Raw genomic sequence first — 16,846 nt, 5'->3', positions numbered from 1 at the left:
CAAGCATGGGCGGCGTCTATCCACGAGCCAATCTTTCAACGGTGTTTGCCTTTTCTGAACCTCACGCCGTCGCCGTCCTTGTCCTTGCAGCCGGTTGCTTCTGCTGCTGCCGCTTGGCCCGGCTCGCCCAGCACCCATGTCTTGACAATCTCCTTGATCTCTGGCTTCTTCTTCTCTAGTCTCTTTGCCTCCCTGACCTTCCTCACGTAGCCGCTGTACACTGCCACTTCGGCCACGGCTATGGCCAGGGCCCCGCCCATGCTCAGCCCCAGTCGCGACCCCACGCTCCAGTGGCGTGCGGCGACCCAGATGAAGATGGCGACGCAGACAATGGAGACGAGGATGTTGATGATGAGGATAATCTGGCGATGCACTTCCTCGTACGACACGTCGTCTTCGTCGCTCGCGGCCTGCGCAGCCCCAATGCTAAAGGGCGCGGGGGCGCGGGGAAAGCGCTGCGAGAAGGTCTCGCGCGTAGGCGGCGGGTGCAGCATGCGGTCGTACGAGAGGGCTTCCTGCTCGGCGCGCAGGCGGGCCATGAGGGCTTCGTATTCGGGCGTCTTTGGGGGCTTGGGCGGCGGGGGCGGCGTGTAGAGGGTTGTGTTTGCGAGGAGGGCTGCGAGTGTCCTTGGGATCGCCTCTTCTTCTGCATCTTGTGTGGTTTCTTCGATGGCAGTTTCTTCGATGGTTGTCTCTGGGCATGGGCGCGGCAGATGCTTCTTCAGCAGCTTGGAGAGGCCGATCAACTGGCGGTGCGAGATGGGGTTGCCTGGCTGGGGGTCGGCGAGGGCGGGCTCGTCGTCGCGGTGCAGGCCAGCGTAGTCGTCAGGCGCCAGTTGCTCGGCCCTGGCGACTGCACGGGCGATGCCGGGCGTCATTGCCAGGAGCACCATGGCTGGCTGTGGGAATACTTGTCGGCGTTGTGTTGTTGTTGGGTGAGAAAGCTGGCGGAGTTCCGCAGGTGGTGGTGAAGAGCGACGTGACAGGGATGCGCGGGGAGCTAGCGTTCCGAACGTCATGGATATTTTAAACTTAACAAATCTAGGCGATAAGTAGCTTGCAGGCGAAAGGCTCAATTGTGCGGCAACTGGCCCACTACCGCCCACTTCCTCAGTCTGCCCCGGGCCCCATTGACCAGAATCGCTCAATTGCCTCTGCTCTGCCTCGCCGCTCCCCCAAGGCCGCCTGAGAAGCGCTCCAGCACGCCCATCTGCAGCTTTTTCCATGTCCAGCCGAACACCCGGGCTCGCGACGTTGATCGCGCGCCCGCAAACGTCGTCGTCGCCCTCTGCTCTACGCCGCTCGTCATGTCCCTACAGTAGCTTCGCCCTCTCGCGCCCCCGAACAAGTCAGAATGCAGTGTCGCCGCCATATCACCACCCCTCGCGGCGGCGGCCCCAGTCGTCGTGGGCGGCGGCCGTCAACGTAGCGCAACATGTGCGCTCGACACCGCCGCCCGATGCGCCCATCAAGATGGATCCCTTCCAGACGGTAGCCCGCGAAATGAAGTTTCTCACAGGCAACATACGGCAATTGCTCGGGTCAGGCCACCCGACGCTCGACACGGTAGCAAAGTACTACACGCAGAGCGAGGGCAAGTACGTGCGGCCCATGCTGGTGCTGCTGATGAGTCGAGCCACGGCCCTGACGCCGCACCGGAACGTAGCAAGAGGCGACATGGGAATTGGCCGCCAGAGCGCAGACGCCAGCATCACGTCACCGAGCATCCTTGCCGACGACAACCCAGACACCAATCCCATCACCAGCATACGGCACGACTCGGCATACACGCCCGACGACAGCGACATCCTCCCCTCGCAGCGCCGCCTAGCCGAGATCACCGAGCTCATCCACACAGCCAGCCTGCTCCACGACGATGTCATTGACCACTCCGTCTCGCGGCGGGCCGCGCCCTCTGCCAACGTCGAGTTTGGAAACAAGATGGCGGTGCTCGCCGGCGACTTCTTGCTGGGCCGAGCCTCAGTAGCGCTAGCCCGCCTGCGCGACCCCGAGGTCACGGAGCTGCTCGCCACTGTCATTGCCAACCTGGTCGAGGGCGAGTTCATGCAGCTCAAGAACACGGCGCGCGACGAGAAGAACCCCGTCTGGACCGAAGACACCCTCACCTACTACCTCCAAAAAACATATCTCAAGTCGGCCTCGCTCATCTCAAAGAGTTGTCGTGCTGCCGCTATCCTCGGCGGCTCCACCCCTGATGTCGTTGACGCCGCCTATCTTTACGGAAAAAACCTTGGTCTCGCCTTTCAGCTCGTAGACGACATGCTCGACTACACGGTTAGCGAGGCCGAGCTGGGTAAACCCGCTGGTGCAGACTTGGAACTCGGTCTTGCGACTGCGCCGCTATTGTTTGCGTGGAAAGAAAATCAGAGTTTGGGCAAGTTGGTTGGAAGGAAGTTCTCTCAGCAGGGAGATGTGCAGCAGGTAGGCCTCTTCTTATTCACAAAAAAAAGCGTGGAACAAATAAAGTATACTTACTAACATGCACATCCCCCCAGGCCCGCCAAATCGTCTCCCAAAGCTCAGGCCTCGAACAAACACGTGCCTTGGCCCAGGAATACGTCGACAAGGCCATTGACGCCATTTCCTTCTTCCCAGACTCGGAAGCTAAAACGGGTCTCCTGAAAATGTGCACAAAGGTCATGAAGAGGAGAAAGTAAAGTCAATAAAATCAAAAAAAAATTAAAGACAAGATGATGAAATTCAAAAAGAGAAAAAGAAATGATCGAGTTGAAAAAAATGATGCATAGACAGAAAAAGGGTTTTACTGGTCCAATCTTAATACTTGATCATGATGCATTTCATTCACTTGCTCCATCTCTCTCTTTCTCTCTCACTATCTTCTTTTTTCCCCATCTTTTTTTGTTAGCATGGAGGTGGAAGATTAGTTGCAGGTATATCATCTAGTCAAGTTTCTTCTTTTCTTTTTTCCTTTTTTTTTTCCAAACCCTCTTACTCTCTTTACTCTTTACCCTTCAATCTTTCTTAAATTCCTTGCTTCCTTGCTTCCTTCCTTCCTAACTCGACTCCATTTATTTATTTATTCATTTTTTGCCCCCATACTACTACTCTACTCTTATCTATCGCTCCTCGCCACACACCATGTCAAAGTTATGCATGCATGTACTATATAGATGAAGATTTTGGTACTGTTGTTGTAGAAAATATATAGACACACACACATATATATATATATATGTTCTCATATTCACCAAAATAAAAAAAAAGGAAAAAAGAACCCCGGCAAGGACATTGGGATGAGGGCGGCAGAACTATAGAACGAACAAACAAACCAGCAAAGAGAAGAACGGTAAGAAAGAAGCAAGAAGGAGGAAAATGTCCATGGGAAAATGGATACGACCCTGGTTCCACATGAGGCACAGCAAACTGAGGGAAAGGTATACGATGTATTTGATGAAAAAAAGGTGTATTTACTTGATTTACGTTACTACAACAGACTAACCGACCAGTTAATATCACCTTCAAAAGGACGCACAAGCTGGCCTTTTGCCTGCAAGTGGTCCTTGACCTGTTTGACCGTGTACTCGCCTCTGTGGAACTGCATCGACTCGTTAGCTCATACACAGAAAAAAAACCCCTCCCCAGCATTGGAAAATTCCAAGTCAGAGGGAGTGAAGGAAATAGACTCACCATTCCAGCACCCAGAGCAGCATCCGTCGTCGTCTTTGCAAAGACGTCTTCAAAGTGGCACGGGTGCCCTGCTCCACTGCTGGCGATAACAGGAATCTTGATGGCGTTCTTGACGTCGGCGATGAGCTCCGTGTCGAAGCCCGTGTTGCTGCCGTCCTTGTCGATGCAATTAAGTAGGATTTCGCCGGCGCCCATGGCCTCGACGGCTTGCACGAGTTGGCGCACGTCGACGTCGCGGCCCTCGCGCCCGCCCTTAATGGTGCATTGGTACCAGCAATACTGCTCGCCGTTGGGGCCCGGCGTAGCCGTTTGGATCGTGTGGTGCGGCGTGGCGTCGGGTGAGGCGACGTACACGCGCTTTGGGTCTACGCTGATGACGACGGCTTGGTTTCCGTATGCCGCGGAAATGGTTTCTATGGCCGTTGTGCCCGAGAGCTTGCTGCCACGCGCGTAGTACTCCTCCGCGGCTGTCACGGCATCCGAGCCTATGCTGACCTTGTCGGCACCAGACTTGAAGTACATGGTGGCGATGTCGAGGGCCGAGATCTTGGTGCCGTCCGTATCGACTGTGTCGCGTATGCCGCCGCCTATTGTGAGAGGGACAAAGACGCTTTCACTTGTTTGCCGCAGAATCTCGAGCATGGGCGTATCGGCGACCGGACAGTTGCGGAACGAGGTGATGTTGAGAAAGGTGACTTCGTCGGCGCCTTGCTCGTAGTACTTCTTTGCCATTTCGACGGGCTTGCCCAGATTCCGGACTTCGTTGCCCGTGCCGTCCTTTTCTCGCACGTCGTATTGATCACCCTTTGTCACGACGAGATCACCGTGGTCGTTGGTTCGTACATCGAGACATGCAATGACTCGCCTTGTCAGGCCTTCTTTTGTTTCGGCTGCGGACGGCCTCTCGGGCAGCTTTTGCGTCTTCTTGCCCTCCAAAAACGCCTTGATGACGCGCAGCCCTGCCGCGCCACTCTTTTCAGGGTGGAATTGTGTGGCGAAAATGTTGTCTTTTGCTACAGCACCCACAAACTCCTCGTCGCCATATCGCGCGGTGGCGACTGTCCATCCGTCCTTCTCCAGCTTTCCCGGCTCGTAAGGCGCGGCGTACGAGTGGACGTAGTAGTATTTAGATGTCGGTCGGAGTCCGTACAGAGAGTCCTCGGTCACTTCGCCAGCCCGCGACGTGTTGGCGCTGTTCCATCCAATGTGTGGCACGCTCTTGTCAGTGGCCTGGAATTTGCGGAGGCGCGACGGTATCACGCCGAGACCCTTTACCTGAGGGTCTTCCTCGGAGCCCTCAAACAGCGCCTGAAGACCGACGCATATTCCCATGAACGGCTTGCCGGCTTTGATGTGTTCGCGGATGGGCTCCGTGTAGCCGGCCTTTTGCAGCTGGGAGAGACAGTGACCAAAGTGACCGACACCAGGGATAATGAGTTTCTACGGGCGATGCTGTATCAGCGCTTGTCAATTGGTGTGCGCTTATTGGTGAGAGGGAAGCAGTACCTCTGCCGACGGGACCTGGGCGGGCGACTTGACCCATTCCACCGTGTAGCCGACCTTCTCAATGGCATTGACAAGAGAGCGGACGTTTCCGGCGACGTAGTCGAGCAAGTGAACGGTCGGCATGGTGGCGAGTTCAATTCAATATCACTTGCAATGGGTGAGTGAGAAAGTCTGACTCCACGCGCAGTCGAAGGAAATTTAGATGCACTACGCCGTCATCGGAGGGGCAGCCAAACCGACGCTAGTTGCTAGTGCCCGCGGTATCCCTGTCTAGCATATCTCTGGACGGGATTGGGGTCGGTCGGAGTGTGTGGGTTCAACGGCTATACTGAAAATCTGCCGTACGGCACGCGGACAGACGAAGCCGTCCCAGAAGCAAGAAAAAGGAGACGACGGCAACTCGGGGCGGGCCATCACCAGCCAGGCCACGGAGAGTCGTGAGCCGCCAAAGCCTATCTCTGTGAATGCCAAGAGACGCTAACCGAAAAGGTAAAATAATGTGAGGCTCTGCATGGATGGCGTGCAGGTGCAAATCTTTGGATCCTCGGTCTCCGGGCGACATTTTCTTAGAGGCGCATCCCCACGCCCTTCACCTTTACCGCCTCGCACCCTACCGCCCGTTGCAAAAATGGTGCGCAAGCTCAAGCATCATGAGCAGAAGCTCTTGAAGAAGGTATGCATCTGCTGCGCGCAATTCGCCCACGCGGCCGAGTGAGCGCGAGGCTGATTGGACGCTTCTAGGTCGACTTCAACACGTACAAGAGCGACAATGAGTAAGTTCGGTGTATTTTTCTCCCGATACTCAATATGCTGACTCTGGATGAGTCACCGAGAAGCTGCGGTCATGCGCCGCTATGCGATCCAAGGGCGTGACGACTACCGAAAATACAACCAGCTCGCGGGCTCATTGCGACAGCTCGCGCACAAGATTGCCGCCCTCGACCCAGCCGACCCCTTCAGAAGGAAACATGAAGACCTGATGCTCGAGAAGCTGTGGGACATGGGCATCCTCGGCACCGGCGGTGGAGGCAGGGGCAAGCTGAGCGACATTGAGCACAAGGTCACTGTGTCTGCTTTTGCGCGGAGAAGGCTGCCTGTCGTCATGACACGCTTGCGCATGGCCGACCACATCCAAGCCGCGACGACGCTGATCGAGCAAGGCCATGTCCGAGTGGGAACAGATGTCATTACCGACCCCGCATACCTTGTCACCAGGAACATGGAGGATTTCGTGACATGGATCGACTCGTCCAAGATCAAGCGCAATATTATGAAATACCGCGACAAGCTCGACGATTTTGAACTCGAGGCTTTGTGAGCAGCATTGTCATCTTCGATCGGGCGGCGTTTGGGCATTCGAACATTTGGAGGCGTTAACTGTTTGCGATATCCGGCAATGGAACTGAACAAATCAACACTCATCGGCACCAGGGTCCGATAAAATCGATACGACAACCAGATTGCATTTCATTTCTTATCACTCATCCTTCAAAATCAAAGCGTAGCCTATATACCATGCCAAGACAGGAACTGGCGATTGAACGACACCGAACATGTTCTCTTTCCCATGCTCAGGTGTATTTTCTTTATTCCACAAACAACTCGCACCGAGACATGGTCAAGGTTCCTGATGTCCATCCATTACAGCTTTGCACTCTTCTTAGCCTGGCCCGCTGGTCCATGCTAGTGAGATGCGCCCGAGAAACTACATCATACGATATATCATACTACTTGGGAGTAAGACCCTACTCCCCAATCTCCGCGAGTACACCTCCTCCCCTCTTCTGCCATTGTTCCACGCAATGAGCTAGTTCATGGAGGAAGAGAAGTAAGAGTGTCTCGTATTAGAGGTCAACTAGCCATCCTGTTGTCTCGTTCCTGGACAAACTGAAAGGAGATTATGTTTCATTCGACGGCAACAACCTTCTTCCTTCCCTCATTTCCTTCTACGTCCAATCTCCAGACTGCAGTAGAATACTTTCTACGCACCCCTTTTATCAGCCAAGGGTGTACACGCGGCCGATGCAATTTCGCGTCCTCTTGAAGAGATAGGGTTTAGAACTTCGCAAACCAAGTCAAGATCGACGATTACGCCATGAGTTTTGGTCTGGCTGCCAGGAACTCACGACGCCTAGGCCCTGCTCTTTTATGTAAAAGCCAAGCGTAGCAGTGGATGTTAAATTAGGCAACACGTAAGACCAGCTGGTATGGCGTATACTAGCTCAACTTTATTTCAAACTTCAAGCAATCGCAGGATTCGGAGCGCCTGACCTTCCATTCCTAGCATACATGTCGATATCTTGGGATATTTCTGGCAGTTCCAGCATCTCGATATGCTTGTTATGGTACACACCTAGAACGTTGTGCGATGGTGGGGTAGGGGTGTCTTACCCTGGTCTTGTAATGCGGGGGGTGTGGAGATGATCAACGCGTGGGGCAGCCTGCAGTATCGACCGAAAGGGTGCCGAAACGCTGCTCGAACAATCTAGGAAAGTGTTGCTTTCTCGGTCCGTCTAGGCATGACACGTGGGAAAGAGTCTCACATTCCTTAGCACCATGGGGCATCTCTGAGAAGCATATAATTTGGCTCTCCGATGGTGTTTAATATTCAGCCAGACTAGACGTCGATAAAGATAGATACCCTAGGATACTCAAGGCCTACCGGCTTCTGCTGCTTTCTTTTCATGCAACGCTTTCCAATCCGATTGCTGAATAGCAACAGTCTTGTTGGTATACTTCCTCTTGTCGACACTTGGGATGAAAAAGGCTGCTATGACGCCTAGTAACCCGAATGCGAGCTCCACCAGGTAAGACAAATGGGCGCCTTCAAGGTACGCTTGCTGGTTGCCTAGGCGAGCTGCGGCTTGGATGGCAGGTGTGATACCAGGAACTGCTGCGTAGACTGCAGCACTGTTTGCTCTCGCAGCGGCAATGAGCCGGGTAATAGTCTCTGAAGGGAGGTTGAAAGGAGCGAGATTCGACCGAACGCGAGCAGGCAATTCATCTCCATATTTGTTGCTGGTAATGTTGCTGAAAATGGCGGTGGCAACTGCTCCAGCAAGGAGACGTGAAGTACCCGCCAGACCAGCTGCAGTGCCTATATCCTCTTGATACACGATACCAAACCCGACCAGAACCATGCCGTTCAGGAGATTGACTGACGTGCATGTCGAGATGATGACTGTAAGGACAATCGACTTGACTGGGTTGTCCATTGTGGAAGTGGACATGGCACCAACACACGCGATTTGCAAAGCGACGGCGAACATGATGACCCAGCGTTGGTGACCAATGTACTTGCTGAAAGCTACAATGATGCCGCCGATAATGGTGCCCAGAGGAAGCACTTCGGCGTATAGGCCCTTTGAGATTTCATCGCTGGCGTAGATCAGTTGCGAGAGGCGGGGCCACAGTGTCGCCTGGGAATAGTACTGCATTCCTCCAATCGCCATGACCAACATGGGCACGGTAAAGTGCCTCAAGGCTCTAAAGAGCCGCGGTGGGAAAAGTGGTGCTGCAAGAGTATAGTAGGCCTCGTATAATCCTAGTCCGATGAGGATGAGCAGGCCAATGATGATAGGAGCGAGCACCGTCGCGGAGATCCACGGAGCCATGGAGCCGCCCCAACTCACACCCACAATAAACAGCGTGCATCCAGCCAAGAACAAGAACAGTCCTAGCCAGTCGAACTCCCTGAGAAGCTGTCCTGCCGACTTGCCATGTTCGCTTTTCTTCTGCTCCCAGGAGGGTGGATTGTAAAAGAAAACAAGCAGTGCCAGGTTGATCGCCTGGAAAGCAATCATAACGTAATAGCAAATGCGCCAATTGCCCGTCTCTTTGATAATAACCCAACTCACCACCGGCATGACCTGCGCAACAATAGACGCAGCATCAAACAGGCCAATGGTAACATGGCGATACTTGCTCGGCACAATCTCCTGCACGGCTCCAAACGCCATTTCCAGGAAGCCAGAGCCACATCCAAACAGCGCGCCACCAGCGATCATCTGATTGATGCTCTGGCCCGTGGCGCTGACAACACTGCCGATGATGAGGATAACAGCGCCGGCAATGAAGAAATAGCGGCGCCCGAAAATATCGGACAGCCGGCCCCCGACCGTGACAAACATGGCGCCTCCGAGATTCCAGGATATCGTTATCCACGTGTACCGCGGGTCGGGACCCAGCTCCGCGTTGATATACGTCAGGATGGCGGGCGGAATCAGAAGTGTAAATAGGTATGCGTTGTAGCACATTGCCATTGATACCGCAGCCATGAGCGTGCGGACTATGTGGAAGATTCAGGTATGTGTCAGCGGTATGCGGATTATATTTGTGTTTTGGGTTGGTTTCGTGTGTGTACTTACATGTGAGGCCGACATCTTCGCCTGTCGTCTGCAAATGCCTGACGATCTCTTCGTTTGCGTCTTCGCGTTCCGATGGGGTATCATTATTGGTACGGCCTGGGCTGTTGGTATTGTTGACTGTTTCAATGCGCAGTGTCGATGTCTTTTCATCTTCTTCTTTTTGGCCCGCCATGGTCAAGTTGAATACAAAGGCCTTTGTTGCGAGACACCTTGTTTTATCGTAGAGCCGAGACGGGAGAAGAAGAATATGCAGATGTTACTTCTGTTCACGATGACTGGGAATCCAACAACAACTGCACAAGTGAAGGACCTGTGTTCTCTTAAACAACCACCCTCAACTTCTTCTCCACAAACCCCACGATTGACAACTGCCGCTAGCGCTACCCCGGAAAATCCTCAGCAGGTATACTTGCAATAACATATCTATCTACTGGAGAGAGATGTATCGAAATATGGAGAAGTTTACGGGGGGTGTTGTACAAGGATGCAGATGGGCACCGCTATTACCCGATCTGGATAACCCGACATATGTGTGGCGGCGGCCTCGTCGGGTAATTGGTGCGTGGGGTAGACATCGGAAAAGTTTAGCCAAGGGAGCCAGGCTTGAGGAGTATACTGTGGGTATTGTTGTCCTTGAATGAGCGCGCTGTGTGTTGCGAGTGTATAGGTAAATACAGAGAGTGGAATGAATAGGAGAAACCATGTGAGCGAAAAGAATTGGATTTGGATACTTACCGATCTAGTATATCTTTGAAACTCTATGCAGATCACTTCCGCTGCGAATTTCGTTAAATCGCATCCGTCAGAACTGCATGAGGACCTCTAGCTCTGCGCCTTGAGTTCATTTGTCCCGGCTAAATTGACTGACCAGTACCAAAGTTCAGTCGTTCTTTTCGGTTTCGACAGCTCCAAGTTCAACATCCCGCTTTTCCCAGTAACGACTGAGATCGCCTAGAGGCAGAGTGATGGACCACCCCATCTCCACCAGCATGATTGCAACAAGTATGTACCAGCCCAGTACCGCTATCACGAACAATATGGCACCGCCCATCTGTCAGCGGTCAGAATCCGATCAAAAAAGGACGTACATCATTCTCACCTTCTGCAGCATCATAGACTTGGAAAACTGCCCATTAGCCAGAGCCCAGTATGCTCCGCCCAGAATCCAGGTTGCTACCGCCCCCAACACAAAGAGTGTTACAAACGCTAGATTCATCCTGATAGTGAACAGCGCGAATGTTGCCATTGCAAATCCCCAAACAACGCAATAAATTGCAAGGACGGCGTTCATCTCGTGACTCAATGCGCCCTCCGCCGCATTCCCGTTCTTGGAATACGCACCCGCCAGGCCAAGCGATGGAAGCTGAAGCAGGCCAAAGGAGAGCCAATAGACTGAAAAGAGGCCTGTAACCATCATCGGAAAGAACTGCCCCTGGATCCAGTTGAAGATTGTGCTGAGCGTAAGGAGAAGTGGGCCAGTGAAGAAGAAAATGCCACTGGTCCATTCGTCAGTGTCTTGCTATGCTGTTTTTTTTTGCTTGCACGCATGGCTTACACGACGGCCTCAAGACCTCTTGCACCGCCCCAGCCCATAAGCACCATGGAGAAGGTAAAGGTCGAAATCACAAAGCTAAACACGTATGAGCATGTTCCGACGCCGAGTCGTAGATGCATCTCACCCTAGAAACCCCAGAGGAACGGAGTTGGCGTATTGAGTCGTGCGGACATGCGTATTTGCATTCGCCCTCATGGAATCTAGGCAGAGCCTCTCAAACAACTGTGGGCTGAGCGACACATTAGTCGTTGTCTGCGTGAGACGAGGCTCCTTGTCGATACGATCCGAGTCGATGCTAGGGCGACTATGTGCCATGGTATTTGTCGCCATGTCTGTTATTGGGGTATCTGGGAACGAGCAAAGCAGTGCTGATATTCAGAGGATGCCGCGAACATGTATCAGTTCAGATATTCCGCATCCTTTCCACTGCGCGGCCGTCTGCAACCACTTTAAGTCTGCGGGGTCTTCAAACCGTCTGCCTGGACTTCATCGCGCTACAGCCCGCTCTGCAGTAGGCTTGCATTGGATCTCAGGACCTACCGTTTCAGAGGCATCTTGGTGGAGTGCTGCCGTTGAGCCTCAGCGGTCCGTGACGTTGGCTGGACATAAGGTTTGACATGCCCCGGAAAATCGCCGCCGCCAAGTAACCCTAGTAAGTAATAGGTGTGCGCCTGAGCCTGTCAGCTTGCCATACAGGTGATAGCGCATGGTAGTATCCCTGCTTGCTGCTTTGAAGATGCCTTGTGGCTGCTCGGCCCCGAAGTGTCCTTGCCGCCGGGTATGTCGGTTGGAGTCAGCAACAAGAGGTCAGCCTTGTCACAAGCAGGGTCTCACTCAATATCTTCAAATGAAGATTTGTCATGCTATCGTGATAGGGGAAGGATCTATTGTACGTGTATCGTAACCCAAGACATAAGTGCCCCGAATATGTACATGATTCAAGCCGGGGCTACGGGCTGAAACAGCATCCCAATACATACATGGTGGGAAGAAAAAGAAATAATACATTAAGGGGTGTAATCTAGCGTAAGAATGGTAGCGAGATGGGATGGAAAAAGAGATAAAAGAAATATGGCAGGCTCACAGCTCAGGCCATAGCGGGGGCGACGGTTCTGCTACGCCAGCCCAAGCCGCCGAAAAGTTCCTTTTTCCCCAAGCCTAGTCTAGCCGGATCGACACGTCCCCGTCGAGCAGAAGAGACCCGCGCCTCTAGAGCCCGGAGTCATCCTGGGGCCAGTAATCGGCTCTACCAGCCTTGTACGCGGCCCAGTTTTTGCAAGTCCTGTACCACTCGGACCCGGGCGCGGGAAGCTTAATATCCTGCTTACGCTCCAAGAATTGGAGACTGAGGCCGCTTTCGACGTGGGTACCCTTGGAGGTGTGAGCGCCATAGCCGTGTAAAGGGGGGAGGAACAGAAACTTACTATATGGCAGTGGCACAACCAAGCGCCTGGGTTGTCCGTAGGGAAAGCGATAACAACCCAGCCTGTACCGGGGAGCTGGACGACGTCGCGACGAGGCGGATTGGTGAATTGTAACGATTTGAAGTGAGTGTTGATATCGAATGTGCCATCAAGTCCTTGTCCCAAGATGGAGAAGTCGTGTCCGTGGAGGTGGATAGGATGAGCAACCGGTGGGTTTGTCCTGAGCTGTTGAATTATCCAGTAGGACCACGTCGATGCAGAATTTGAAGGGAGGTCAATGACATTGTATGATTGGGGGATACTATCGTTGTGCTCTGCGACGTACTCGAGAGTCGGCTTTCCTGGGTCAATGTGCATCGCTACGCCGTCGATGGACCATAGCACTGTGTTGCCGTGCTTTTTAACACGGCCAAAGCCGACAGGAAGCTTCTTCGCATGGTCGGCAAAAGTTTTGCTGGGTACGTCTACCGCAACCCTGGGCACGGCCATCGGGTCGAGGCACGCTGTAAAAGGGATGGGAGGAGCAGTCGAAGTAGGGTCGGCTACGGCGTGTCCTTTGTACGTGAAGATAGCACGTCCTTCGCCAAGCGCGCCTGATTGGCATAAAGTGTCGGCCACAGCACGGAACCAGTAGTTCCCTGCTTTCTGGTCTGCCGTGAAGATTACATCGTAACGCTGGCCAATTCCAATCTGGAGATGCGTGGTGGTATACGGTTTGATGGCAACAAAGTCGTTTGCAATGACTTTGAAAGGATGACCATCGAGGTTAACCATCATGTTCGTCTGCAACGCAGCGTTGACCAGTCGCAAGCGGTAGCGTTTGCCTCGTTGGATCTGGACCTTGTTCCACGTACCGCGTCCAGTTGCACTCCTAGCAGTTCCATTGACCAAGATGCTGTTTGGTATTGGCGGCCTGCCTCCGGCTTGGTCATTTTGGTAAGCAATGGAGGATATCTGGTATGATGTTTTGTGGTACCAGTCGGAGATTGGCATCACACCGAGATCTTCGTCGTAGCTTCCTGTAGCTGGCCCATTGATAACTATAGGACCCCAAACGCCTTCGCCTTGAAGGCTCGAAAAGTGTGCGTGATACCAGCTTGTTCCGTGCTCAGTAACCTGAAATTCATACGTCTTGACATCGCCAGGGGCAAGAGCACATTCAGTGATGCCATTCACACCGTCCTGTATGTTGTTGTTCAGCATGCGGAGTCCGTGCCAATGCATTGATGTTCCGTTAGATTGGAGATGGTTTTCGACCGTGATCCGGAGGGTGTCCCCCCAGTCAGCAACAATGGTTGGCCCTGGGAGCATTCCATTGACGAGCATGCAAACCCTGGAGGGACCACCATCCGGGCTGCAAGTAGTGTTCTGAATTTTTAGATGGTAGGTGCGGACAACACCAGTATTAGGCCATGATTTATATGTGTTTGTTGTATCGGTGAAGCCGGGTGTCCAACAGTGTCTTGTTTTTGGAGTATTGCCGACTCCGACACACGAAGGCGGATAATTATGTTTCGCAGTTTCATCGCACTCTGGGGTGGAGTGATCATGATTAGGGGACTCGGCAGGGATGGCTGATGCCTTGACAAGGGAATGGGTGAGGCCCAGGAGGACAGTTCCAATGAACTGGAGCGACTTCATGTTGACTAGAAATTAAAAAATTAAAATAAACGAATATTCCCTATAAATTACAGAAGGAAGGTGGGAGCAATAAAGCTATCGCTGTTTGCTGTTGAGACCTTGATCTGGTCCGAAGAAGCAGCGCCAAAGCAGCTTCTTATATATAGCTGACCGCCATCCAAGGCATTCTCCGCCTACAATTGCAAAGGAGTTTTTTTGCTCAAGCCTAGGCAAGACCTTAGTGAATACGGCCTGGGTATCCCCTGTAGTGAGATCCCGGAATATTCGGTACGCGGAGATCATAAAAGGCGTCATGATCTGGAGGCACCTCGTCCGAAGCACGTAGCATACCAACTTGGCGGAACGGTCAGCAGCTTGCCAATGAGCATATGGTCCCATGTGAGCTAGGATGAATCACGAGTTATCAAGTTCCACATTATACCCTGTCGCGTCTGCTACTCAAAAGAGTAATGGTAAAGGCGGTAACGATACCGTTGAACTCCACAAGCAACACTTGAACAAATCGGAGGTCACGAGAAATGATTCAAAGGCATATTTTTCTGGGTGTGGCTAGAGGGAAAGGCGCCATCTTGCCGTGGACAGTATTCTATGGCTGATTCAATGGCTGATGTGCATTGACGTGGCTATGTAAACAAACCCGGCCTATTAGGTGTGCTTATGCCTGATAAACCTACCACCTATGATACCGTCTTTGTACCCAAAATAAATCCATTTCCAATATTAAAATTTGAACGACTGCGAAACTCTATTCATTGTACGATGCATTTTATCAAAGCTCGGCCAAGGGTACTCGCCCTTCGGGATCAACAGGGGGTGTAATGCTGGGCCAGTCTGACAGCATTGAGTTGTAGTAAGAGATGACTGGAACATCGCAATGCAGTATTACGCCAAGCAGCACCTAGTGCTGAGCACATCCAGGGCAGACATCGATCATTCGCGCGCCCAAATAGGCATAGTAAATATTGGATACATCGGATATTCTGGCAAAAATAGTTCTGCCAAAGTTAATCATTGTGATGGCCCAAGAAGTACGAAGAGAAGCCTTGTCCACTATTTCCTGTTTGGCTGGTTCAGGAAACGGTCGCGAAGTGAGCCTTGGAGTGACATTCGCTCGGCATTGAGTACGGACGCAACAACGTGATGGTGGTCTGACTTCTAAGCCTCGAGGGCATCAGAAAGGTATCGACTCAAGTATTATTATTATTATTATTATTATTATTGTAGTTTAACGTCCTTTCTCAGCCCACAGGGCTATATAAGACGTGCAGGCTTAAGGCCTGCAAGTAACTACGTAGGCTAGAATTTAATCTAGGTACAAATTGAGTAGGTACAATGTAGGGGTTTATCTAAATGAAGGTGAGGCTCGTAGCCTAGTAGTTTTTTAGTGAGTAACTCTCTCAGATCTTTCACTTTAAATGAGTCTTCCTCTCAAGTTTTAACGAGTAACTCTCTCAGTCGAATAGGTAGTTTAATGAGTAACTCTCTCATGTGGGTGGACCATAAATATGGTTGTGAGGGGAGAAGGATTCGAACCTTCGATCTTTGCTGACGTGAGACAGCAGAAAATTTTCCAGGCACTCCACCACTGCGCCATCCCCCCCCGACTCAAGTATTGAATGGCTAATTTTCTGGTAGAATTGCGCGATGACCATGTTATCTTGAAGGGGGTATTTGTCAAAGTAAAATGTAAGCGGCGCATTCTAGAAAAGTAACAATCTCCGCAACCCGCCTTCCAGTCCCGATCTCAGGCAGTTTTATTGAGACAACACCGGTAAGTTGTGACTGTAAGTCTAGCATGCGTGTTGCATTCCTTAAAGGTATGGCGCCACGGCTGTATTCATATACGCAGTCCGTAGAACACCAACGGACAGGGAACCGTAATGGGGCCTCATCGTAGAGTTTAATTAAACATTTTATTTCGATTGAGTTGGAAAATGTTCGAAAGATGACAAGACAACCATCAGGCTTACAAGGCTAGTGCCAACCGGGCAGGATTTACCTCGGTGAAATGACCGAGGTCTATACCCCATGTCACGCTTTGACACAAAGGCCTGGGTGGAGGTTTTGTGAGGGGAAGATCAAAGGATATAGAAATACATGTCAGCATCCCGTGCAATTCTACGGAGGTGCCTCACAAAAGTTTTGTCCTGCCAAGAATAATTTAGCCGAAATCTGGCCGCTCTCCTACACAACGCCTATCTCTCCCCTCTATATACTCATTACCACCTTGTAGCTCAATTATCTTTGGAATATGTATAAGAATACGCTCAATCCAAGCTTGGATCTTAGCTTGTGGGAGATCTCTCCAGCAATTTAGCCAGATTCTAGTTGCCTCCGTTCTTGACTGTGGAGCTCCTTTCTTTGTAGTCTCTCTCTTCATGTAGAACCAGCATGGCTCAATACAGTTACAGTCTGGAGAGTTGCCAGGCCAAAGTAGTCTCTCGACGTTGGATAGACTATAGACAACGTTCTGATACTGGTGGGCGTGCCCAGGTGCCTTATCCTCCATAACTACGGTCTGAGGCCTATCTTGGAGGCACTCTTTGGCGAAAGGAATCAGCTTTGGGATCAGAACGCAGCTCTGATATCTCCACCAGTCTATACCGCCTTTGGACGAACGCACTAGCTTGCCTGTCTGCTCTGTCCATCTCCATTGAGGCTTCCTGCCAGGCTTATTACGTAGT

At 52.0% G+C, this 16,846-nt stretch overlaps 8 protein-coding genes and 1 non-coding gene across 9 annotated transcripts; 2 read left to right on the top strand and 7 right to left on the bottom strand.

Annotated features, from left to right (window-relative positions):
* Window positions 1-35: 35 nt before the first annotated feature.
* SETTUDRAFT_91865 (uncharacterized protein) lies at window positions 36-893 on the bottom strand (the record flags this gene model as incomplete). The annotated part of the gene is made up of 1 exon (XM_008029329.1): window positions 36-893. The coding sequence occupies one exon, from the start codon at window positions 891-893 to the stop codon at window positions 36-38; it is 858 nt and encodes a 285-aa protein (XP_008027520.1).
* A 228-nt stretch (window positions 894-1,121) lies between these two features.
* On the top strand, window positions 1,122-3,072 carry SETTUDRAFT_163772 (uncharacterized protein). The gene is made up of 2 exons (XM_008029328.1): window positions 1,122-2,442; window positions 2,517-3,072. The coding sequence occupies exons 1-2, from the start codon at window positions 1,225-1,227 to the stop codon at window positions 2,676-2,678; spliced, it is 1,380 nt and encodes a 459-aa protein (XP_008027519.1). The 5' UTR covers window positions 1,122-1,224; the 3' UTR covers window positions 2,679-3,072.
* Window positions 3,073-3,411: 339 nt separating this feature from the next.
* On the bottom strand, window positions 3,412-5,323 carry SETTUDRAFT_163771 (uncharacterized protein). The gene is made up of 3 exons (XM_008029327.1): window positions 5,176-5,323; window positions 3,670-5,109; window positions 3,412-3,577 (listed from the first exon to the last, which is right to left on the bottom strand). Exons 1-3 carry the CDS (start codon window positions 5,296-5,298, stop codon window positions 3,467-3,469), a joined length of 1,674 nt encoding a protein of 557 aa, XP_008027518.1. The 5' UTR covers window positions 5,299-5,323; the 3' UTR covers window positions 3,412-3,466.
* A 480-nt stretch (window positions 5,324-5,803) lies between these two features.
* SETTUDRAFT_89715 (uncharacterized protein) lies at window positions 5,804-6,493 on the top strand (the record flags this gene model as incomplete). The annotated part of the gene is made up of 3 exons (XM_008029326.1): window positions 5,804-5,848; window positions 5,917-5,948; window positions 6,001-6,493. 3 exons carry the CDS (start codon window positions 5,804-5,806, stop codon window positions 6,491-6,493), a joined length of 570 nt encoding a protein of 189 aa, XP_008027517.1.
* A 1,333-nt stretch (window positions 6,494-7,826) lies between these two features.
* On the bottom strand, window positions 7,827-9,714 carry SETTUDRAFT_20543 (uncharacterized protein; the record flags this gene model as incomplete). The annotated part of the gene is made up of 2 exons (XM_008028714.1): window positions 7,827-9,463; window positions 9,543-9,714. The coding sequence occupies 2 exons, from the start codon at window positions 9,712-9,714 to the stop codon at window positions 7,827-7,829; spliced, it is 1,809 nt and encodes a 602-aa protein (XP_008026905.1).
* A 708-nt stretch (window positions 9,715-10,422) lies between these two features.
* SETTUDRAFT_90934 (uncharacterized protein) lies at window positions 10,423-11,412 on the bottom strand (the record flags this gene model as incomplete). Its single annotated transcript, XM_008029325.1, has 4 exons — window positions 10,423-10,593; window positions 10,642-11,038; window positions 11,098-11,172; window positions 11,222-11,412. 4 exons carry the CDS (start codon window positions 11,410-11,412, stop codon window positions 10,423-10,425), a joined length of 834 nt encoding a protein of 277 aa, XP_008027516.1.
* Window positions 11,413-11,976: 564 nt separating this feature from the next.
* Window positions 11,977-14,162, bottom strand: SETTUDRAFT_117507 (uncharacterized protein; the record flags this gene model as incomplete). The annotated part of the gene is made up of 2 exons (XM_008029324.1): window positions 11,977-12,468; window positions 12,522-14,162. The coding sequence occupies 2 exons, from the start codon at window positions 14,160-14,162 to the stop codon at window positions 12,307-12,309; spliced, it is 1,803 nt and encodes a 600-aa protein (XP_008027515.1). The 3' UTR covers window positions 11,977-12,306.
* Window positions 14,163-15,674: 1,512 nt separating this feature from the next.
* On the bottom strand, window positions 15,675-15,762 carry SETTUDRAFT_t31. Its single transcript has one exon. It is a non-coding gene; the product is annotated as a tRNA-OTHER (tRNA).
* Window positions 15,763-16,323: 561 nt separating this feature from the next.
* Window positions 16,324-16,836, bottom strand: SETTUDRAFT_90403 (uncharacterized protein; the record flags this gene model as incomplete). The annotated part of the gene is made up of 1 exon (XM_008029323.1): window positions 16,324-16,836. A coding segment is annotated over one exon (513 nt), but the record flags the coding sequence as incomplete, so codon positions are not given.
* Window positions 16,837-16,846: the final 10 nt, after the last annotated feature.

The sequence above is a fragment of the Exserohilum turcica genome, assembly GCF_000359705.1.
Source record: "Exserohilum turcica Et28A unplaced genomic scaffold SETTUscaffold_3, whole genome shotgun sequence".
NCBI classification, from domain to species: Eukaryota; Fungi; Ascomycota; class Dothideomycetes; order Pleosporales; family Pleosporaceae; genus Exserohilum; species Exserohilum turcicum.
Note: the sequence above shows the minus strand (reverse complement) of the source record. Positions and strands in the feature narration are given on the sequence as shown.

Excerpts from the sequence above, each read along its gene's own strand:
- SETTUDRAFT_163771 (XM_008029327.1), bottom strand. The coding sequence starts at position 5,298 with ATGCCGACCGTTCACTTGCTCGACTACGTCGCCGGAAACGTCCGCTCT. Across the intron at positions 5,110-5,175 it reads CCCAGGTCCCGTCGGCAGAG|AAACTCATTATCCCTGGTGT; the intron begins GTACTGCTTCCC and ends CATCGCCCGTAG. Across the intron at positions 3,578-3,669 it reads CTGCTCTGGGTGCTGGAATG|TTCCACAGAGGCGAGTACAC; the intron begins GTGAGTCTATTT and ends GAGTCGATGCAG.
- SETTUDRAFT_163772 (XM_008029328.1), top strand. The coding sequence starts at position 1,225 with ATGTCCAGCCGAACACCCGGGCTCGCGACGTTGATCGCGCGCCCGCAA. Across the intron at positions 2,443-2,516 it reads AGCAGGGAGATGTGCAGCAG|GCCCGCCAAATCGTCTCCCA; the intron begins GTAGGCCTCTTC and ends ACATCCCCCCAG.